The 25,238-nt window shown below is 33.6% G+C and overlaps 1 protein-coding gene across 3 annotated transcripts; it reads left to right on the top strand.

The window, feature by feature from the left end:
• The first annotated feature begins 1,622 nt into the window (after positions 1–1,622).
• Positions 1,623–21,479, top strand: LOC141707857 (uncharacterized). Of its 3 annotated transcripts, none has more exons than XM_074511273.1 (9): positions 1,623–1,777; positions 4,369–4,573; positions 5,540–5,647; positions 6,371–6,618; positions 9,046–9,207; positions 9,344–9,500; positions 11,724–11,863; positions 11,942–11,977; positions 20,394–21,479. In XM_074511273.1, exons 3-9 carry the CDS (start codon positions 5,566–5,568, stop codon positions 21,201–21,203), a joined length of 1,635 nt encoding a protein of 544 aa, XP_074367374.1. In that variant the 5' UTR covers positions 1,623–1,777; positions 4,369–4,573; positions 5,540–5,565; the 3' UTR covers positions 21,204–21,479. The 3 variants fall into 3 exon arrangements, with proteins under 3 accessions (XP_074367374.1, XP_074367371.1, XP_074367373.1); XM_074511270.1 differs by having other exon boundaries at positions 1,624–1,777; positions 11,718–11,863; XM_074511272.1 differs by lacking the exon at positions 4,369–4,573 and having other exon boundaries at positions 1,647–1,777; positions 11,718–11,863.
• Positions 21,480–25,238: the final 3,759 nt, after the last annotated feature.

Genomic DNA, 25,238 nt, shown 5'->3' with positions numbered 1-25,238 from the left:
AAACTTTCCAAAAATAGTAAAGTTTTTATAATTTTTAAATTAACTACATCCACTATTTTCCTCCACTATAACCACTTTATACATATAATATTAATCGGTCCCACTACTTTACTCATTTTTTCAACTTTTCTCCACTACTTTATCATTTTTCTTAAACTCCGCGCCCCACCCAAATGTAAACATTTGGGAGGGACGGAGGGAGTATTTAAATAGTATATAGATAAGAAGATCAGGGCTATACTTGATTAAGGCGCAGTGCCATCTGTGGTGGTGGGGAGGTAATACATATTTTCTTTGAAATTTTGTGGCGATTTTTATTTTATTATTATTTGGTATGGTACAATTGGATCAGCAGTAGTTTTTTAAAGTTTCTCTATGAAACATGAAAATTTCAATATCCGATTACGTTTTATGTGCAACGAGAATATATATTACGTAAGTATAATTAGGTAAAATATTGAAATCATAGGGTAATAAATAATAGGAGTACTATAATTACGGTGATCAAATCAACTACCGACCAAATTTTAATTGTTTCGTCTTTAATATAATAATATAGATAGATAGATATAATAGTATAGATTTATATAATTATTTTGCGGATATTAGACAATTAAGAAGATTATTATATTTTAAATAAAATAATAGATTTAGAGTTATCAAAATAAAGGTGACCAAGAACCAATAACCAAATTTTCAATATTTTTTTTAATATAATAGTATAGATAGATAGATATTTTAATTTTGGATGGACTATATTATAATAAACTTTTTGTTAAAAATTTAGTAGTCGGTCAGTCGGTACTTGATAAAATTACATAGATATCATTATTAGCTAATTATTAAATTAACTTGATTGCCCCTATTAAATCCCCCTATTATTATTATACAAATTCATACCAACATAGACTAAATAATATAATATTAAAGAAATTTATATTCAAAAAGACATTATTATTATATAAATTCATACCAACATAGACTAAATAATATAATATTAAAGAAATTTATATTCAAAAAGACATCTACTTTTTTGATATAACAATTGTTTTTTGCCAAGATTCTCCTTCTATCTTCTAGCCGTTGTACCAAAATCCCGACATCAACTGACCCCTATCTCATGCTTCTATATTATTTTAATGTAATCTAATATACTTCGGGTAAATATGATTATTGGATTACAAAACCTATATATAGCATTATATAATACAACTCATCCAAACTAAAACAACATTAAAATCAAAATTTAATTTGATCAAATAAAACGAAATCATATATACTCTTTATCTAGATTAAAAAAAAATTATGAAATTGATTTGGACTTTAAAATAATTAAAATCAAGAAAAAAAATATGTAATTAAATTTGATCGTTGTAATGGGTTTCAATCATCAGGTTAAAATACAATAAAGTAAATTATTTATACGGGATTAAATAAATTAATAGAGTTTGATTTTAAATTTTTTAGCAAAAAATACCAAAATTCCATGGAACAATGATACACCACACGACCCATGTCTACAAAATATAAAATTAGTTTTTTTTGACAAAATTTCCCATGAACTCTTGAGGCTTTTGTAAGCAGCCATTTTCTTGTAAACGGGCCACAGTATGCATAGCCCAATGAACTCCTATTAGCAAGAGCCCAGCTTCTCTGCAACATGCCTCTGTCTCTTCACTCTCGCTCATAAATAGAGATCTATACATCCATACATACATACAACAATACAAAACTAATGCTCCAACTGATTATATTTTCAAAAGTCTAAACTTTTCAGGTTAGGTTCTTGAAACCTTAAATTTATATTCTTTGGAACACAACTTTTGTTTTAGTTTAAATATGCAAAGGCCCTTTAACTGTAGTTTATAATTAATACTATAAATAGATACATGTGTTTGTCTATAAACTTGTACTAGGTAATTACTGAACTAAGAAGCAAGCTTAAGTAATGATATAACAGTGTTTTTATGCACTTTCTAATTTTGTAGCCCTTCACTTATAAAGTTTATGTTTTTGTATATGTTGGTGTTTATTGTTGTTTGGTATATAGAACAAACTTTGCGTTTTTGAATATGTTGGTAGTGAAGTTCAACTTATTTTGAGCTAGTTGTATTGTAGAGTACTAGGGTATTCAAGATTTTAGTAGAAATTTAGTACAAAAAAAGAACTATCTTTTGAGGATTTATTGGTAACCTAGTGGCAAGACTCCTGACCCGAGTTCATGGATTTGTATCCTCAGCTCCCTTCTTCGTGGATCGGTTTTTTAGTTTTGAAAAATGTAACATATCACTACATTCTTTTCTAGGTTAATAGGTTCTGTTTGGTAGGTATGCTTGTTTACTTTGAGCAATGCTAGGATCTCGAAATATGTGTCTAGGGGTATGAAATTTGTCACGCCATACTTACTATTAGGAATTGATTATGAATTTTGATTAGTGTAGAAAATATTTAATTTATCGGGAAAAAAGTACTCTAACCTTTTAGACCCACCTACATATTATCAGTATCTTTGTTGAAATATCATAATTTTGGTAGGTATGAAGTACTATATACATCATGTATATGAAAGATGCATATCAAGTAATGTTTTTAACATAGTTTATGGTTCAGTTCTTTGTTTAATTGATTGTTTAATGATATCAGAATAGTTGTAACTATCCATAATTTTCAGCATGGAACTAATATACACGTTATAATAATAAAAAAGACACGAAAAATCAAGGAAAAAATGAGATGACAAATTGTGAAATTCATCCTAACTTATTTTCCCTGTTTCTATGGTTTACCTCCTTTGTAAAAACAAATCATAATTTAAACTAGAAAGTACTCCATACAAAGTAGGTCAAAAAATTCAAAACAGAAGTACTAACCGCCGTATACATGAAATTATAGAATCAGATCGCAATGACTGTAAAGTCAGTAGAAAATTTTCAAGGAATAAGAAAAAATAAAATTTGCAGAGAACCCGAATGTCCTTTTTTTACAACAATGATGCCATTTTTGGTGTCTCAATAGGTCAGAGAATGTGTTACACATTTCTACTCTCACTCTTAATTACATCTATACATTTATACAAAATTAATGCTCCAACCGATTATATACTCAAAGGTCTCAACTTTATTTGTTAGGTTCTTGAAACCAATAAATATATTCTTTAATAATCAGGTTATGTTATAGTTATTGAAAGGCCTCACCTTAAGCTGTATTTTATCTAATTTTATATAGATATATGTGTCTGTGTCAGTGTGTACAAATTTGAACAATATGATTACGCATGAACTCAGAAGCAAGTACGTGAGAGTACAAGTATGAGTATGATATGACTGTGATTATGCACTTTTATTTTGTAGTCCTTCATGTATGAAGTTATGTCTTTATATATGTTGGCATTCATAGTTGTTTGGGATTATTTGTATATAGAGCAAACTTTAAATTTGTGTGTATGGTGGTGGTGAATTTCTACAAATTCGTATCGCAATCAAAGTTATCTGTATCTTATCTATATTATAGAGTACCAGGGTATTCAAAATTTAAGTAGAAAGAGTAGCAGGGTATTAGTATTTATTCTTTTGAAGATCACTTCTCATTGAGAGCCTAGTGGCCAGGCTCCTTGCCTTACCATATTCCCTCGTGGCCAAAGTACATGGATTTGAATCCTCACCCCTTCTCCGTTCACTTCGAAAAATTATTACATTGAAATGCAGCATATTTAAATAAAACAGTACATTTTATTCTAAGTTCTGTTTTGTATGCCTGGTATTGCTTTTCGATGAATGCCTACATTGAGTATTGCTAGGATCTCGAAATATGTGTCTCAGAGTTTCAATACACGTCACAAAATGCTTAAAATGCTTAATATTAGGAATTAGTAATGAATGTGAAATTGTGAAGAAAATGTTTAATTTAATCGTGAAAAGGTATTGGAACCATCTAGACCCACCTAAAGATTTTTGAAATCTTGATTAAGAAGTATCACAATTTGGAGGAAGTTATGCAAATAGTATACACATCTTGTGTATGAAAGATGCATGTAAATAATGTTTTATATGTATTATAACCTCCATTTCTTTTTGGTAATGTTTTTAATGTATTATAACATCCATTTCTTAGTTGTAGCATGTATGGTTTATCTAATGATATGTGAATAGTTGTAATTATCCATAATTTGTAGCTATCCACAATTTGTAGCATAAAACTTGCATTTTGTTTGTACTATAAAAGAATTTTTGTACGATGTAGGTAAGTTTATTTCTTTACTTTTATAAAATTACGTAGTCCTTCGATGCATATTTATATAGGATATCTCATATGAAAAATATTATTTTTAAAACTTTATATTATGATGTTTTAAATATATATTTAAAATAGAATCATGTCGTTTCGGGGGGATGGGCCGAAGTTTGTAAATGGGTAGCCCATTTTATTCTCAATATGCGCTTTGAGGCAAGCCGCTATGCAAAGGGGGAATATTTTAACATAATCGAGGCACCAAAGTTCACTCACCTACCCCAATAGACCTAGACAACAAACTAGTGCTCCAAGCGATTACAGTTCTGAAACCTTAAAATTTCAGGTAAGTTCAAACCTTAACTTCGATTTCAAAACCCTATCTATTGTCTGTATTAAAAGGTGTTCTAGCTTATCATATGTATATTTGTGCTATAATAGATGGCTATTGAATTGTTCTATGCTTTATATAACAAACTCAAAATAAATTATTGTTGTCTAATTAGCTTGGCAAGACAAATTTAAATGTGTAATTATGTACTTTTCAATTTGGTATGTTTGTGATTTGGCCTAGTTCTTCATTTGTAAGGAATATGTTTTTCCTCTAGTTTCGGGTGTCTTTAGAGCTTTGTAGGTAGTAAAGCTCTACAATAATCTCTAATTTGCAATTATTTGAGTTATATGCATATGGAGCATTCAAGATTTTAGTAGAAATTAGAGTATGATAGCCCATATACACCTAGCTAAAAATATTACCTTTTGATGATCATTGATAGCCTAATGGCGAAGCTCATTCCATCTTTCATAATGACCGAAGGTTATAAGTTGGAATTCTCACGGCCCCTCCCGGATAGCTCAAAATTTATTACCTTAAAAATTTGGTAAATATCCCAAAAAATAAAATTGCCTTATATTCTAGTTTCTATTTGGTATATCCATGATATTTTGTCGATGAATTAGTACATTGAGTAATGCTAGGAATCTAACATATTTATCTAGGTTTCTCAATATATGTGCTAATGACACAAAGCCTCACAAGTTGTAGATTGGTAAAAACTCAAATTCAATCATATGAATTGCTGCCATGTCTTTAAATTCACTTTAATTTTTGGGAATTCAAGAACATAAATTATTGTGGAATTGACATCATTTTTTCCCAATCTATATAAGCTGCTTTCTCAACCTTAAAAGGTTAATGTTTTGCTCTTAATGTTTTTTATTTACATTTATTTTTCAAAGAATAGGTAAATTTTACCATGTTAAATGTTTGGAGCTTCTTATAATAGCTTTTCACTCGTAAAATGTGTTTCAGGTATTTAAATTCTAGAAATTCCAAACATGATGAGTGACGACATCTTTGATGGACAAGCATTGGCTGATAAATTGTCAAAACTTAACAGCTCTCAGCAAAGTATTGAATGTATCCTTACCAATGGAGTATATAGTCTGGACATTGACTTATTTATTCATCAAATGATTCATGATTTTCAGGTTTTCATTTAGTTATTTAGAAGACTTGATCAATTTTCTTTTTAGTTTTTCGACTTTGTAGTATTTAGTTTATTCATATTAGTTTCTTTGTTTGATATTATATCTGCGTGTTTGTGCTTATATATGTATTATGTTGCTTTTTTGAGATTTCTATACTTTCATAATTCAATAGAAAGATAATATGTTTTCGAGTATATAAAGGTAATATCTTTTCGAGTATAAGAAGTTTATAATCTATCTTTTCTTGTCTATCTTGCATACCTTTTTTCTTTTGTAACTAGGAAGCAAAAAACAGACAAAATAGTGAGTACATATGCTTGCTATATGCTAAAAATTTATTCTTTTGCCTATGCTCTAGCCTCTAAGTGTTCTAAACAGCTATTGTGGATTTTGAAATTCTTGATTAGCCTTGGGTTGGAGCAAAGTGAGGTAAATACTTGCTGGTCGTTGGAAATATTCCTTGTCCAAGGAGAAGTTTTGTTTTCACGGCTTCAAGTGTTCTATCTGTTCACATTATACGTCCCCAGTAAATCTGTAACATATATATAATGTGCAATAAGTTCTGAGGATGCCCATTTCTGCGTGCAGTTTTGTCCATTAGTTTTGTTCGATTATTGTAGTCTTGTGTGTGTTTCTTTTAACAAGTAATCAGCTTTATCCCGCTGGTGCATTACTCACCGTAAGAAGGCCAAACAAATAGTTGAATTATGGGATAAGCTTTTCAAATCTGCTCCGAGGGATCAGCGTGTTTCTTTTCTGTATCTGTCTAATGACATACTGCAAAACAGTAGGAGAAAAGGCAGTGAGTTTGTGAATGAATTTTGGAAGGTCCTTCCTTCAGCTCTGAAGAATGTCTATGGAACAGGTGATGAAAGTGGAAAGAAAGCAGCTCGCAGACTGGTATTTATCTTATTTCAGTATGAGCATTTTATGTTTTTGAATCAGTATATTGTAGCATTGGAGTATTAATAGTAATAGGGTATGTAGTAGTATGGGGGTATTATTGTCATTTCTGGAGTTAAGTCATTAACCTCTTTTGGGAACGGAACTTGTTCCACAAGTGTCTCTCTCTTTTCTCGATGGTTTCTCTCTTGAAACTTCCCTTTTCCCCCAATTTTCTCTCTATCTCTAGCTCTGTATCTATCTGTCATCTCTCTCTCTCTCTAATCTGCCCTAATCTCTCTAATTTCTATCTAAAATCTGCTATGTCTATCAATTTCTCTGCTGTTTCTGCATTCCTTATCACTTAAACAGACAAAAATACCTAAAATAATCAAATATACAGTTCAGGAACAAGGAGTTCCTGACAGATTAATTGTTCTGATCAATCAACCACTACTTCATCATTTTTGTGCCGGTGTAAAAGAGTTTAGCGGCCCTTACAGTGCGAAATCACAGTTGTATTCTTTGAGTTATGTCAAAATCAAATCAGGTGCTTTGTTTCAAACTTTTTCTTCATAGATCTGTTAAAGTAGATGATAGATCTGTTGATTTTGATTGAATTATAGTATAATCTCTCTTGTTTTTGGTAATTGTAGTTGTTTTTGTGCATTTTATATCGAATAGTCACAAAAATTGTAGAAGTTCTGTTTTACTGATTAACTCAGTAGTTTGGGAGCGTGAACTCAGTGTTTTGACCTTGAATTGGTTGATTGATGTTGTCAAGTTGAGTTAATGGTATATTGTTGATGCTTGTATGATTAGTAAGTTCATCTGTGATTTTTAAAGCTTTTGTTATTTGATTGTGAAGCAATTGAAGTTGTGAACTGGTGTTGTTACTGAAGGTGTGACGTACTGGTTTGTAGGCTTTAGTAGTTGAGTAACAGGTGCATCAGAACTGTTTGATATGTTGCCTGTGTGAGTATCTGATTAGAATTTTTGTGAATTGCGGGATTGAAATGTAGATCTGTTCTTGTGGAGGTATAATTCTACCTTTTTGTCTTCGTTTTGGAATCTTTCTGTTAATTCCAATTGGTAGTGGTTGAATTGCTCGATATTCAAGTTGTAGCTGGCAATTTGGTTGTGTATATATAGTATTGGTGAAGAGTTCTGATTAAGCACAGCAATTGTTTGTGTAGGATCAGTTAATCGTCGATTGAGTGAATTGCTGATTCTATAGTGTTCAAAATAGTTGTGTAAAGTTGTGTGTTGAAGTTCACTAGTTCAGTCAGTTGTGGCAAGAGAAAATGGAGCTAATAAAAAATGAAGGAGATAGAACTTTTAATGAGCTTCTGCAAGAGGTACAACAATAAGGAGAAGTCTAGTAAGTGATTTTGGAAACCGGAGGAGTTAGTTGAATTAGCTGCTCAGGATTGAGTATATTGAAGATGATGAAGGCTAAGAGACGAGAGGAAGGATTTGTTATGTTTTTTGGTCAATCACCCTAGCATATGTGATGGACCTACAAGTAGATCAATTGAATTATTAGAATAACCTTGGGCATTAAGGAACACACTGCTTTGGGTCCTCGATATATGTGTGCATTTTTATCCTTGGACATGTCTAAATAACAAGTAATTTGCAGGTGTACCCTGAAGTTCTTTTTTTGGACTTTAGTCTTTATGTCATGCTTAAGTAAGAGTGATGTCTTTTTAGTTTTTATGTAGAAAATAGTAAGTCGGTAAGTTCCATCTGATTTTTAGTTATAGTCATTTTTTAATAGTAAAGGGAAAACCGTATATTTCTTTCAGTACATAATGTAAGAGCCCGATTGAGAGATGATAGTGGCATCTGCTTTCCGTTACCAAGCTTCACTGCCATGCAAAATGTTGGAAGTGTCCAACATGAAAACCTATACAAGTGACAGACTCGGCAATATTTCTAAGTTTTTACATGTTTTCGGCCTAAGATAATTCTTCAGTGTCCATATTCATGTATGAGTTTCGAGCTCCCACCAAGGTACTCGAGTGGAATAAAAGAGTCAGGTTAACTGAGCTCATAAGCAAATCAATCACGCTGACAAAGCAGTTTCTCCTAGACACAAATGTCGAGTTAGATACCCGAAAGGACCTGCTCAAAGCAATGCTGTTGATATTGATATTTCTATAGACCCATGTGAACTTCTGTCTTTTCTGGCAGTCTTTTGATGAAATACTACCTTCATGTTATTGAAAACAAATGTGTTATGACCTGTAAATAGAGTATGGACGTGACACAAAAATGGAATCATTTATGTTATACCTTTTTCGTTATGGGAGTAGCTTGGGTACAACTTGAATCACTGGATGTTCCATATATTCATTTAGTTATTTTCTATTTCTATTTAGTTTTCTCTCATGATTTTTATTACTCGAGCAGCTATATATGTTCTCCTGCTTTACTTGTTAGGTTGACATCTGGGAAGAGCGGAAGGTGTTTGGATCTAAGGGACAGAATTTGAAAGATGCAGTTCTGGGTAAAGTTTCTCCTCCCGTTCCGGAGTTGTGCAGCGATGTAAAGAGTTTAGATCCTATTAAGATTGTGAAGAGGGATGCTCATTCATTAAGAATTGTAAGTTTTTTATATATGTTGTGATAGGTTTGATGGCACTGAGATCTGATATATATATATATATATAAATATTTATATATATATATTATATTTTTTAGCTGAGATTTATTTTTGTTCTTATTTATCTTAAATTCAGAAACTGGCTGTTGGCTCTATGCCCGAAAAAATTTTAACATCATTTCAATCAGTACATGATCAAGACGTTGATGAACAAGATGCCCTTAACAAGTTCAAAAGTGCAATTCTCTGTGCTGGGGAAATTGAAAGAAAAGCAGAAGGCATGTCTGCGAAAGGTACCCGTCCTTGTACTTTGTCCGTCACCAAAATTTAACAGCATTGTTAAAACTCTAAAGTCCACGTTCATGAATTATATGGTTCATCATTTATGTTAATTTCAATGTGTATTAATTTTTGTTTCTTCTGATAATGCCCCATTGAATTTGTTTCTTTGGTCAATTATATAGATAGGAGTATTGTCTAATGTAAGCCTGACCAAAATAGCACAAAACGAAATAAAATTTCCCAAAACAGCACTATATGAGAAGTCGGTTCTCTTTGGAAGTAGAATAACAGATGTTAGTATTGAATTTCAGCTGTCACTTCCTTGAATGTACTTTCTGATGCACAAGTTGTTACAAGGAACGCGGTACGGACCCCCGTTTTACGATCTGGGTCGTTCGTTCCGGAACACGGTGCGTTCGCGACCCAAATCGCGGGGGTTCACGACCCAGATCTCCCATGGTGACGAACCGACAGAAATAATGAGGGAAAGAAAATAACTTGTATATAGATGAGAAATGATGAATAAGACTGCGAGGATTCATTCATTTTGAGGAGGAGATTGGGTTTGAGAAGAAGACGATGACGAACTGTTGAGAAGCATGAGTCGGCTGCTGCTTATGTGTTCACTTTAGGGTTTGTATTTTTGTCCAGCAAAAAATTATTATTGTCCAGACTGGGCCTGTTGGTTTATGATTGTTATTGGGCCTATACTCCCCAGGCTCTTTTGTTAATTTGTTAAAAACCATGTTTGCATATAAAGTTGTTCATTATTTTTAAAATAATAGACATAATCGTCAACAATTACTGTAGTATGTATTTCATTAAAACATATATATATATATGTATATTTCATATTTTTTTTCTTCAATAAAACATTTTAAGTACATTGTAAGGGAAAAAAGTGCATGTATTGATTAAAATAAATAGAAATATTCATTGTCCCCAACCGTTCCGACGTCCCCGACCGTACCACTGTATGGGGTTCACTCTAAGTAATGTTTGACGTATCCGTTTTCACACCCCGTTTCGAACCGAATCCCGTACCATGTAACTATGGCACAACCAACCCAAGATCTATTTATGTATTTATATATATATAATTATGTGCCGGTGTTTCAGAGGGTATTTATCAAGGGTATGTCAAAAATAGCTATCACTCATTGTATGGTCTTCTTACACAGTAAAAGAGGCAAGTCAAACAAGGGGAAGAGGGGGTGACAAGTGACACAAATATAATTAAATGTCTGACCCACCAGTGCCATGTTGTGATCGTAACACAATATTACTATGAGGGTGTTTGGTTTGAAGTATTTTGGAAAATAAGTACTTATCATGTAGAGAAATTACCCAAGTACCCTTTCTGGAGGAAAATTATTAAATTTTTTGAGATACTCTTAGGCAGACACCCCCTATGTGCGCTTAATAGGCGATTGATTAACAAGCTTTGGGAGTTTGGACTATAATGCAAGTGATAGGTGCGTGAACCTTGTGCCAAATTAGGCCCTGTGAGGAGTTTTTTTTTTGCCCATGTTTACTTTTTGTATTTAGATTTTTGGTTTACTACCTTCACAAAGTATTTAAGATATCTAATAATTTTCTTGTGTCCCCGCCATTCTCTCCTTGTTCTTTAAAACTTGACTACGAGTTTTGTAGATGGTATGACCAGTGTCCAAATAAAATGGTCTTAACTCTTAAAGTAAATATTATCTTGTAGAGAGTTTTTGTTGCGAACAAGATTTGAAGAGCTGTATAAATTAAATATCATCAAGTTTGTCACTGGACCAAATGAAGATATTATTTTGTAGAGGGTTTTTGTTGCGAACAAGATTTGAAGAGCTGTATAAATTAAATATCATCAAGTTTGTTACTGGACCAAATGAACTAAGTGTGATTAACCTCAACCCGAGTTAATGCCGTCATGAATGATACCCTTCTGTTTGGAAACAATAGTTTATCTTTTAAGTGCTATTATTACTGATAATCTAACTCTAAACCTATTAGGTGATGAACCTGTCGTTAAGTTTTGACTATTTGTTTGGCTAATTGGTGGTGGGGGGAGGGATCTTGCCCCCAACTGACTGCAGTCTCTCGTACATGCTGAGCATAACTAATGTTGAATTTCGTATTCTGCTTGCCACAACATTTTCTGTCCAATATTGTGGAACTTTTTGAAAGTTGTATTAGCATATAAGTTCTTCATGCATTTTTTTTAAAAATAATTCTGTCAGTTACAGAGAATTTCCAGGGATCTGAGTTGGTACAGGATATTGAGGAGCAGGAATCTCAACTCCTGCAATGTATCAATTATCTAGAAAGAGCTGAAGGAAGTAGGACTGCCTTGGTTTCCCAGCTTGAAGCTGCCCTGCGAGAACATGTACTATTTCTTCTTAGAGTTTGTGATTTCATTGAGGTCTGTAAATAATATCTGTGCACTAACCTTAATAATTTCCAGGAGCCAGTACTGGAACGTTTACACACTCAGTTGCAGGTAGAGCTCTTCCCCCCCTTCTATAATGCATGCTTAGTCTTAAAAGTGAACTTTAGATGTGAGTTCCATTTTATGCTTATAACTGCCAAGATGCTCGACAAAAGATCAAAGGAGTAGGTGTTTTGAAACTTGTTGAGGATGTTTGTACCTAATGGCGCTTCTTGTGCTTATACTTGATATTTTAGCTTTTGTAGATTTATGTACAAGAGTTGTTTTAGATTGTTAACTGCTATTGTTGATTGAAATTGTTCCTTAGTTTTGAAATTCACTTGATTATATATACAAAAGATACACAAGGCTGTGAATATATATATATATATATATTTATAGGCAACTCAAATAGAAACCAAACTTAAAATAGAAATTAAAAACTAATCTAAGTCATTAGATCAATCTAATCTAATGCCCCCTAAAAGCACCACACCCAACTAATCTGCACCCTCCCACAAAAAAATCTCAGCTTTTCCCCTCCGTTTTTAATTTGATTTTCCCGTTAAACGGTAAGTTTTTTTTTAAAATCCGACTTCACTGTATTTTTCTAAATCTCCCAACGATCAATTTTGCATACCATATATGTTATATTTCGACGTGATTTAGAAACTTTTTTATTTTAGTTTCTAGTTTTCATTATTTCTTAATTTTTAACCTGACAATATAAAGATTCTTATATGCTACACACACAATGACACAAACACACACATACGCACAAATCCTTTTTTTAGATAGTTGAACACACCCAAAACTCTTACTTTTGTTTTAAACAAGAGAAAGTATTTTAGCTGAGTCAATACATGAATTAACTATATGTATATCTCAATTTTGCACGCCTCAACTTAATAAATAGTATTTAGACATATATGTCTTTAAAAGTGATTGTAAAATTAAATCCCTCAATCAAGTGACACCATAAATATTAAAAAACTTATATCAAAATAAATGTATGTATAAGCTTATGTAAAATAATTATCAAAAATAGTCTATTATTCTTAATCTAGTTGGTATGTTACATAGTTCCCCTCCTGATTGAATTCTGTCTCGAAATTTTCTAGAAAGTATAATCATGCGAGCACCATTGTTTTACAAAACGAGAATCGGAGTTAATGTGTAGATGTATTTTCCATAGATTCATCGCATCACTAATTAGAATTAATTTTTTAATATTTTTAATAGATAATTGTTTTATTATTTTAACTGTACATATATAATTATCACATATTCATATAAATAGATTAAATTTTTTGTATGATTGGAATAAATAATATTTTCAAGTTCTAAATTTCAAATTAGGAATCAATTTGAGAGGAAAAATTAATGGAATTTAAGATTTAGGCGTCTAATTTAGTAATTATATATACGAGAGTAATATTTTTTCTGAAATTTTATCCTAGTTTTTACCATTTCGATTTTTAATCTTTTCTACTAAATTTTAATAATCATGCCGATATTTAACCGTTAATTCGATTTTGGCCGATTAGACTGATTTATGCCGATTTTTGCAAAAAATGATTTTTGACTCGATTTTTGTGTAATCGAGTCGATTAGTAACTGTCTAGCTATTAATCTTTGACTCTTAAAAAAGAGGCGAGAACCTTCAATTTTAAAACTCCACCTCTTAGCCCTTCAATTTCTACTACGGATATGTGTTCAAATATACACTATACTAAACCTTCTATGTAGTGCTAATTAGTATGATTTCAATTGTTAAGCTCTAATTACTTCAGGTGAACCATTGATTTGCTATCTTAAGCATGGTCTAGGAGTTTGGCACAGGGCCGGGTTAGCTATGACCAGGATAGGATCTATCGGATAAAATATATATTATTAATAAACAACTTTTAATAATCTTTCCCGTGAAAACAATGTTATTCCCTCCCTCAGTTGTTGGGCTTAGCTTAGGGCCATAGATTAAAATATTGTGCCAAAATTTTTTCACATCTCTTCGTGGCTCTTTAAGGCTTAATTTTTTTTATTCTTATTAAGCCCTAGAATATCATCAATGGTATTTATTGTCTGATATAAGACACAATGGTTGCAGTCGTGGGTGTGATGTGGTCATATTTCTCTTTAATTCAAGTCTCCTCTAGTCTGACATTTGTCGTATGCTCAAAATTTGATCTATAAGATCCGGTGTGTGCCTTCGATTTTTTATTTCATTATCCAATATATATATATATATATTTACCACATCTATAAGGAAAAATAAGTTTGTTCAAATCCACTATTACCAAAAAGTTAAAACCTGTTGGCATTACCACCCTATATCTCCATGTTGAACGGTGTCTAACTACTGTATTACATAATATCTGTTTAAACTTAGTCGTCTTATACCTAAGACTGAAATTACACTTAAACTACCAATAATCAACCCCTACCACAAGGTTTCATAACATTTCAGGTTAACATCCTTGAACCATCCTATAACAATGGCATCTTAATACAAACCATTTACGTAACCTGAGAACCGCGTATTTCTCAGGCTTTTATTTATTCTTCCGATACTTCCTTTATGTTTTAGTTTCTCCAAAATTCTTCCTTGAAGTGCATATTTGAATCTTTTTTTTTTCGAGGAGTTCCTAGAAAATTGTACGAACATTACATGTGTCGGGGTCATTTTAGATTACTTAGTTTGGGGAGGTGCTGGATAGGTTGAGCGTTGTCCATTAGACCTCTATGCTACCATTGAACCCTACATTCCATATTTTAATGGGAACTCTGGGAAGATCTGCACATTATCAATTATTGTTCAAGGCAACGTGAAAGTTATTTTGGGAAAAATATGAAGTATTGGCATGTACTTGGCTTGAGGTCAATTTGGGGGACCAAAGGCAGTTCTCTGTGCACCGGTAAGCTACAATAGCGACACAGATGGGAATGTGTGGTACGAAAGATAGGATCGAGTTTGATACATTAACCGTCTACTCGATATCTTTGTACGAGTTCACACTTACTACACGAGATGAACCTTGGTTTGATAAATTGAAGTTGGACCGGGAGGGCAATTTCTCTTATGGCCTTGTCTCCCAACTGACCCGGAAATTGAGAAGCCCCCTTTCTAAACCATTCATATCCGCAATTACGAAGGACCCGGAGCTAGGCCCCAGCCTATTCAAGGTCGGGCGCCCTTGCCCCACAAGCCCCCAACCTTCGTTTTGCTCTTCCTTCGGCTTTCCTTCACGAATGCGCCACCTAGGAGCCCTATTCATATTCCTTAAAGCGAGCTGCTTCCAATGCCTAGAAAGGAGGAAGCAGCAAACCGCTTCTACCGAGTTCCACAACAGTAGCTTACATTAGTATGTAGCTTAATTTTATTGGCGTGGCGCTGCTGGATGCTTTTGATGGATAGGAAGAGGAGGAAAATTAATAGCCTCTATGATTCTTGGGCTCTGGGAGGGGGAGATGTAAGGAATAATTACCAACTTGACCATTAACCCATATATTATATTTGGTTATTTACTAAAATCGCCCTCTGGAGGGGAAGGATGGGTTGTTAGTGTAGACGATTTGGAAGATATAACAGTTAAGTCATTTTGGGAGGAGAAACTATGCATTTTTTGGATTTACGTGCCCCTTGGTTAGAATCTCTAAGGGGTCCAAATTGGTAGGATTTGAGTAGGTTGAAAACAGACATATAACCTTGGCAAGAACGCCGCTTTGCAAAATATATGACTGATGCCCCTTTACTTTAAATTCGATGGGTGGTGTAGCTACCGAGTTCAATATAGTCAATTATGTCTCTCCTAGAATTTGGTTGATTATAGAAAGATTTATGACCGATGGATCTGGACTAGACAATTGATTCATTATTTAGCCTTTAGCCCTCCCGGTTAGTGTCAAGCGGATGGCACTTTGTAAGATGTATTCCAATGACTTGGTCTCTTCTTAAGTTTCAATACACACGCGGTCTTCATTTCTTCCATAGACTATAGGCCCACAGGGAGAGGGGGCGTAAAACTCGCACATTAAACCTGGTAGTGGAATGAAGTGATTTGGATTAGAAGTGGGATGGCAAAAGATTGTACCTAGAATATGAAGATGCAGATGCAGGGGGACCACATATCGTTACGTCGAGAAAAGCAAAAGCTTTAATAAGCCCCTTTTTGTTCCTATTCTAATTGGATTTATTTTGAATTCCGTTTAAATGCCAATAAGAGAAGTCTTTCTCGAGGATTGTGAGACCTCCATAATTGCCTCCATAGGCTCAAAAAAAGCTTTACCAAATCGACGACATGCTAAGGAGCTTCCTTGGAATGAACGAAATAAGCGTTACTCCGTAGTTCCTCTTTACTTGGATAAAGAAAGAGCCATCTAAAGAGAGTTTCTTACTACGAAAAGGAGATGCCCCACTAGTCTTTTTTCTCTTGATCACTTGCCTCTTCTCAGTCAATGATTCAAGAACGAATACCGAAACAACCAACAACACTAGGGGTGTTTAAACTACCATTCGGTAGAACCAATCGCACCCCAGCATCGGTAGGGACCCAAAGAGCTGTTTCGCTTTTGGCATTGCTTCGTAGATCCCCAGATTCACCCCTACACACCAAATTCCATGTTGCAAGGAGCATTAGGTTTTAGTTTATGGACACGTATTGTGATTCCCCATATTGAATAGCTTACAGATAACAATTATTGATTATTGAGAATTTGTCTCCATACAAGTTCTCTCCTACTGTAGGGACACCCTTGTTTAGACCACCCAACCATTTCTTATTAGTGATTTTGTTCCAAAAACCCTTACTTTTGAGTTTCAAAGTGGAATGATAGCCGAGGGGTCACTATGATCACTGTTCTTCGATTCAACACTAGCTGGCAGACCGCAAAACTGTTTGCAAAGGGAAAAAATAGATTTGTGAGAAGGAAAGTGGTAGCTGGAATTGTAAAAAAAAAGGAATCATAGATCAGAACAATGGGAAGAAGTTACATACCAGATAGAGGGAAAAATGAGAAAAGCGCAGATATAACTTTATTTTTCCACTTTCAGAGTTTGATTACATTGTCATTGGAGCTTGCTGTTATCTTTCCCCAGTTCGTAGTTCTGCTCTGTATTATCAATGTAGAAGGCTGCTGCTGCTGTGCGTTAAAAAAGAAGAGGTAACTCTAGTCAAAAGTTCATCCAATTGCTGTATAGCCCATATTTGACACATTTTCTAAAGCAAAATTAGTACTTCATGATTTCTTTAAAGCATCCTACAGGATTATGATATCCCTCCTGCCGTTCCACATATTATGCAGCATCCCTTGGAAGTAATACTACATTTTTGGACTTGAATGTATAGCTACTTATGCTATTTGTTCCTCTGTTCTGCAAAATTCATATCTAGCACCTATAGCATTTGAAGGAATGTCAGATATATCAAATCTAAGAACCACTAAGTGTAAACTTGATTTGGTTCCTCCGCTTATTGAAAGGGTATAAGTCTGCAATCCCCTCCTTACATCTTTGATATTCTTATATTTATTGCGTCAAATAAAAAATACTGCATAGCTCCCAAATCTTTTGGATGCTACTCAATGCACATGTATTACCAATGGATGTTCAAATTTTCAGTTAAATATCATGATATTGGTAATACTTCCAGCTTTGGAATTTGAATCTGAGGTGGAAAATATACTCAATTAACACAAAATCTCGGAGGTTTTTGTTTAAACTCCTGTTTCTACTAATGTTGAGCCAACTGAAAGTTATATTACCGAAGTCAGCCCCAAATTACTTGTCCATAACATGTTGAGATTGCAAATAAAGACTATTTAAAAGAACTATAGCACATGGCCTCATGCAATGTTGTTCAATGAACAGAATGATGCAAGTGTACAAGAGGTTAAAAAGGTTTAGTTACTGAAGTTAAACATCTAGGAGAAGGAAATCACGTACTTGTTGTTAAGCACATTGATTCGTTATTCCAGAAATTTTTGCGCGTCTCCTGCACATCTAAAACCATTTTCAATGTTCTTTTCCCCCAAGGACACATTCATAAATTTTGCAGAAAATAATTCTTGGTACCATTCTGTTCTTGCACGGTTCTCGCCTGTTTTAAAACTCTAGGTCCTATTTGCTCCAAAGGGAAATGCAAGCAAAAGGAGATGAAGGGATTTATTATTATGATATTATTGAATTGATAAAGAAAGATTTGATGCAATCTTCTTAGGCAATTATGAAGATTTAGGAAAGTATCAAGAATTGATAATGTTTATTAATTTTAAAGGAGTATTCTAGAATATTTTTTTCTGCATAATATTTAAGTTTCTATACAAGTATAGTATTTCCCATATTCAATATCTTCCAGATTTTTATTTTTTATTATTGACAACTAACCGCTAGTTAGGAGTTGCAATCCGTACCTCTCTTCACGAAGTTAATTTTCTGTGATAGTCATCCAAGCTCACATTTCCAATGTTTTTTCTGCATTGCTCCTAGAAATTAAAGTACTGAAGCCTAAATGCCTCCGCCGAAACTTGAATGCTTGACTTCTTATTATCAAGAGAAGTATCCACTTGACTAAGCCTTGTAAATATGTCCCCATCTTATACTGCAAGTTTCTTGGCCAACTTAAATTGTTGATGGTTGGTGTATGACAGTTGCATATATTAGAGCTGTCAATGAATCATCGCCACTTTGCCCCGGCTCGAAAAATCGCTTCAACTTTTATCACAACACAATCAACTCTAGCTTGATTCTCTTTTATCCATTAACTTATCTAGTATGCTTTTCTTCTGAATCCTTATCCTTTATTTTCACTGTCATACCAAGTAATTGAATCAATGATATGTGATGGTACTCTGTTCCACAGAGATAGGGATCTTTGTTAAAACCTCAGACCAGGGGTCGTTTGGTTCACGGGGTGGTATGGGGTTAGAATCAGGTATCGGGTTAAGGTGGTTGGGATCGAGGTATCATTCTTGATATTATGTGTTTGGTTCAGTGGTGGAATAAATATGATTAAATCAAAATATAAGTTACTGATTTTAATTAATTTTAATATTAAAATAATTAGTATTTTTATATATTTTTAAGTTATTAATCTAATTTTGTATTAAACATTTACATGTAATTATATAAAAACGAAAAATTAATTTGATTCCTCATACCTTTGTTTCATACCCACCTACCCCCGGGTATTAAAATCCCATACCTGGTGGGTTTAAGGTATGAGTTTAGAGAAATAATTTTTTGAACCAAACATCAAGTATGAGTTTGAAATGAACAAAACCCCTACCTGATACCAGAAATCTTTGAACCAAACGACCCCTAATAGATCTTTAGTAATATACCAGTACCTGCTAAAGGCAAGGCTTGAGAACTCGGTTTCAGCTCATTATTGATTCGAAGCAGAAACATATCAAAGACGTCATCCTAAAATATTTTAAAATACAAGGTTCATTTATAGATTTTGATTCTAATATCTGTATTAATTTTTTGATTGAATATTTGTATCGTTTTCCATTTGTTATTGTATTTTTTTTAATATACAAAATGAAGCTAGTATATTTTTTATTAAAACAAATATACTTGGTGAGTCGTAAATTCATATGTTAATTTTATAATGTTAAGATCTTTGTTGGCAAGAATCGGGCCCTAAGCATTTTTTAGTAGAGTGTCACAACTATGAAACAAATACTATGTTATGTTTTGCAGTTGCCAAGTATCAAACCTATATCTCTGATAGAATCTTATTACAGGGCAGCACCTCCTTACAACCAATGACGAAAGATCCCTCTAGTACTTAATTTGTATTGGGTGTAATCTGTTTGTGAACCAACAATCCTTTTAGTTTTAGTACAAGCACTTTGACTCGATTTAGAAATAGTAAAATTGATATTGATATACTTAATCATTAACTCATGCTCTCTAACCGGGTGATCTAGTTGGTGTCATCTGATAGCATCTTTTCCAGTTTTTTGGTAAAGATAATTCATTGTTCTTTGAATTCTGATTGAATCTTGTCACATAGAATTCCTGACAGAACCTCTGCTTAGACCTTTGATATTTTACTTGTCAGGTTTGATATGTTTTTCTTCCGTAAAATTTCTGTCATGCGACTGATATCAGTGTTTGAATGTACTATATTCGTATTCAAATGGAGTTGGTTTTTATTTGCTACAAGTTATGTACTACAGTATTTTTGTAACATCTGTTGTCGGTTTGGGTTGAGAACACATCATTTTTGCATACAAACAGCCTCTTTTAAATCACATAATACAGGATCAAACCAAATGCATATAGTTAATAATTGGTTCCTATATGAACCTTAGCTTATATATGTATATTATTTCATTTTTTGGATTCTACTGTAACTATTGATCTCCTTTATCTCTCTTGCAACATGAAATCAGAATGGTTTAATCTAAGTATTCTAGTGTATCAGTGTTCAGCATTTTTCATTTGAATGAGAAGTGACACAATGAGTCGGCATATGTGCAGGTAGCTAAAATACAGTTGGATAAAGTGGCTGCGTTAAAAGAGAAATTGATATCACTTCCTGTTTATCATCAACGAATGGATTCAAGAGCTACTGAAGCTAGCTTTTCTTTACCAGAGGTAAAGAGTACTCCTGCAGCCCAGTCTGTAATTTCTGCAGTTTCAAAGACTACTGAAGAGGATGAGATGGCGGCTGCAGCAGCAGCAGTTGTTGCAAGGCTTGCTGCTTCTACGTCCTCTGCCCAGATGCTTAATTCGGTTTTTTCATCCCTTATTGCTGAAAAGGCTGCTTCTATGAGTACTGCATTAAACTTGTCTGGATTCTCTACTGGTTCATCCATGTTCCCCCCAGAAAAAAGGCCTCGATTGGAAAAACCGGTGCCTACTGCTCAGGCAAAAAGTTCTGAAGCTGGCAATACATCTTATTTGACATCTCAGCAGCTATCAAGTATTGTGCCAGTAACAAGTATGCAACCCTTGTCTCAGGCGGGCTACATGCAATCACCTTATGTGCCTGCAGCAGCAGCACCACTTCCTCCTGGACCGCCTTGTAGTTCGCCAAAAAATCAGCTTGTTCAACCTGTAAGCCTCATGTCCTATGGGTATGGTGCTACCAGCCTACCACCGCCTCCAACTTTAACTTCACAGGTCACAATGGGATTAGCAAGGCCAGCAGCAGCTCAACAGCAACAGGCATCTCAAACACAAATGCCGCAACAAAACAGCAATGGTGGGTACTATCGACCCCCAGGGATTGGTTTCCATGGGCAAAACCATCAGCCAACTCCGCCGTCGCCCGCACAGCGGCAATGAGATCCTCTGTTAGTAGAGGGCATGTGACATTTGTATATTAATAGAAATGTTCCAGACATAGGACTAAATTTGCAGAGTTATGCAACTCCCAAATCTTTCCTGAATTTCCTCCCCGTATTTTGTTACATTGGGGTCTGGGCGATGATTATAAGATGTTTAACAGCTCATGACCCCTACTAGTCAATGTGGGTGGATTCAAAAAAGTTTATTGATGACTTCCAAGTTGCAACTTTGGAAACAAAAGTTGGACTTTAAATTTTTATGTTGTGTTGTGTATTGGGTTTTTAGATAATTTTTTTTAAAAAAAATTTACTTGTCGGTCGCCTGTGCAGATCAAGCCCATAACCAATGGGCCGATTGTCACTTTTCTGGGACGAATGAATGGTGCCTATAGGACGAAGGCCCAATCTAAATTATAGGCTTATCGTTGGACCTGGGCAAAGAAAGACCTGGTGGACGTGGTCCACTCGTTCTTGACGTTTCCCTGATGTTCCCATTGACGGAAGGGAGTACGTTATATCAGAGGTCTGAATATTTAAAACACGTTCATACACACATTCACATATTGTCCAGAACTCTAGTTTTCTTGAATCTTTTTCAACCATATTAATTTATTCACATTGGACTTGAATCTATTTCAATCACATTAACTTATGAATTGGGGGATAAAATCTCGCATTTTTTTTCAAATGACATTTGTGCGGAAATCTGGTCAGACATAAGTGGTGAGATATTGATTTTTATTTTAAAAAAATGTATATTTTAAATTTTAAACGAGACACGTCGATTCCTACACCACCTTAAAAACTAGTACTAAGTAATCGATTTTGGATATCTTGCACCAACTTACTATAGAAGCATCTCCAACATGGTCATGGATGCATATGACGACGTCCCAATGTAATCTTGTGATTTCTACCCAACTCCCAACATGATGCTCTTAACAAATAAGCTTCCAACGGCCTTAATTTATATTTTGGTTTAGACTACTACAGTTTTAGTCTTCGATCGCAAGTTGCCACACCAAGGAATTGAAACAGATCGATCCCACACCCATGTCATGTTGATTCTGATTCGGATTCGGATCTGGATAGGGCATAAATATTAACCAGAAATATTGGAGGGAATTAAGGAGTTAATTCAAGTAACATTTGATGCTTTTGTCTCATCAAGCTCACAACAGCCAATCTCCACACCAACAAACCTCCAAATACAGTCTATTCAACAGCAAGTCTCCACTCTGCAAGTCTCAAATGATTCACTAACAGCTCAAATCTCTCAACTCACAGCTTTGGTACAAAGTCAACAGGCTGACATCAAGACCTTGATAGACTCCTATAAGCATCTTCAAATGCAAAAGGAATATTTAGTGCACCCATGATAACTACCATTGAGACTGAATTTTGCATTTGAAGATGCTTATGGGAGTTTACTAAGGTCTCGATGTCAGCCTATTGACTTTGTACCAAAACTGTGAGTTGAGAGACTTGAGCTGTTAGTGAATCATTTGAGACTTGTAGAGTGGAGATGTAATATCCGGGAAAATTATGTGAATATTATATGTCAAATGACTAAATATTATGTCTTTATATAAGTTAAAGTGTTTCTTGCCATGATATTACGTGTGTTAAAATGTTATTGTGTTTCCGTGCGAACCAGAAAATTTTTCGATTGATTAATAAGTGTTTAAACTGCAGTTATATGAATCGATCTGTAATTGGGACTCGTATTTATTTACATATTTACTAAGGTACTCGTTTTATTTCATTTTACGCGCGTTTGAATGTATTTTATGCATATTCGGGTTTTCCTGTTAATTTAAGTATCGTTTTGTTTTTCAAAAATGAACGGACCGGGACCCCACCGGGATGTTAAAGTCCATAAAATTCGTGTTTTTATTTTTATAAAATTTTTTGTATTTCAAATACCCAGTATTTCTGTATTTTTGAATTATTCTCAATTTTTGGGGAATTTTGACATTAATTTTGTATTTTATCGTTTTAAAATTATTTCCTGTAATTATTATTTTTGGATCTAATTATTATAATTAAGGGATAAAAGCACCCTTAATTTATTTTGGGATATAGTTTCTGTAAAAATATAAATACCAGCCAATCATTTATTTTATTCATTTTTTTAAAAAAAATTCAGAAATTCTTAAATAATATTGGGGGTGAAATCTTGTTCTTCAACTTCAATCACGATTTTTGATCGATCCAGCAAACCAAATCAGACGTTCTAGTACTCAAAATCATCGTCTCGACGAGAGCTTTCTATTGGTATCAACATCTTGATATGAGGTGCTTTATTTTAAGAATCGAATTTTGGGTATTTTTTTTCTTGAGAATTCGTTTTTGAATTTTATAGATTGTTTGATATTTTTGTTAATTGATTAATGTTCCTGAGACTGTAAGGAATGATTTGGTGTTCAATTTTGTTGATTTTGGTTAAGAAATGATGAAGTTCGAATTTCTTGGTTTGTTAAGTTTTTCAAATCGAATTTCTGGAGTTATGCTTGATTCTCGGTTAGTCTAAAACTTAGGGATAAATTCTAAATGAACCAAGCTTTATTTTGGTGTGTAATTCGTTGAGTTTAGTTTAGAATTGTCTGAGTTTGTTTTTTTTTCCGGTATGTTTACCGGAAAATGAGTGTTTTTGGCCGGAGAAATCAACCGGCGTGATGTTTGTATCAATTGTTGGCTCGAGCGAGTTCAGGGGAAAGAGTTGCATCGTTTCCATTTGGAATCAGAAGGAAAGAGATTCGTTTGAGAAGGGGAAAAGGCCCGCCGGAGTCCGGCGAGGAACCACCGGATTCTGGGTTCTTTCCCCAGTTTCCGTTGAGTTCATCACCGACCCGGCTAAGTTCTTGAAGACCCGTTTGGGTCCAAGACTTAACCCGGGTTTGATCCCCGAAACCCTAACCCCCAATCCCCAATTCTGTTTTCCAGTTTTTAATTTTAAAAATATTTCAAAAATCCTTTTTCCTATTTTCAAAAATCATTTTATTTATTTCTAAAAATCATTTAATAATTATTTTAAATACTAAAAATTATTTTCTTAATTATTTTAAATTCCTAAAATTATTTTATTTTATTATTTTCAAAGATACAATTTTATTTAATTATTTATAATTTATTTTAGTTAATAATTTATGGATTTAATTAATTGATTAATTCATTTAATCAATTAATTTTATTTATAAATGGTTAAATAAATATAAAAATATTTATAATTAATTCAAATAATTCCTAAAAATTATTTTTAAACTTTTTTTAAAAAATATTTTGGTATTTAAAATTCAATTAATATTATTATTAATTGATTTAATTCCATTTATTTCTTATTTTATTCATAATAAATAAACCGTTCGTCCGTTTAATACGAAACAAACGCATATAGACTCAGAAAAATACTACGCTTTCAATAAAAATACCTTTGAGTCCCAATTTCTTTTGTATTGTAATGTCACTTGACTTTTTAGTCCTTTTGAGTTGGTATTTGATCGGTAAATGCTAATAATGACCCGATTTCGATTATGAACGTATTGAGGCCTATATTTTGACGATCTGACTTATGTGTTACATGAAATATGTGATTACGTGTTATACAAGTACCATGATTACGTGCTATGTGATATGCATGCTATATGTTTACAGTTTTAAAATGTCATGATTAGTTATAAACGATCGGGTAGATGTCAAGACGTATAGTTACGTCGATTGAGTTTGGTTCTGTCAATTAAGATAGTCCTTTTGTTTATAGAATCGAGTAGCAAGGAGTGCGGTCAAGTGTTAGACGTAGATAGTAGCCAGCAACTATAAGTAGATTTATAATAAGAGGTTATCGAGTATACCAGGCAAGTACCCTTAACTTCACTTATCATTCAAGTGACGTTTATTTCGAATCATATTATACCGGTATTCATATCTTCACTTATCATTCAAGTGATATTGACTCTGAACTTTATTCTTTCAATTTCTATACTATTCTAAGTTCAGAATAGTTAAATGTTTTTACATTTCGCTACAACTTACT

This window comes from Apium graveolens, chromosome 2 (assembly GCF_009905375.1).
Source record: "Apium graveolens cultivar Ventura chromosome 2, ASM990537v1, whole genome shotgun sequence".
NCBI classification, from domain to species: domain Eukaryota; kingdom Viridiplantae; phylum Streptophyta; class Magnoliopsida; order Apiales; family Apiaceae; genus Apium; species Apium graveolens.
This window is presented reverse-complemented; position numbering and strand designations above follow the sequence as displayed.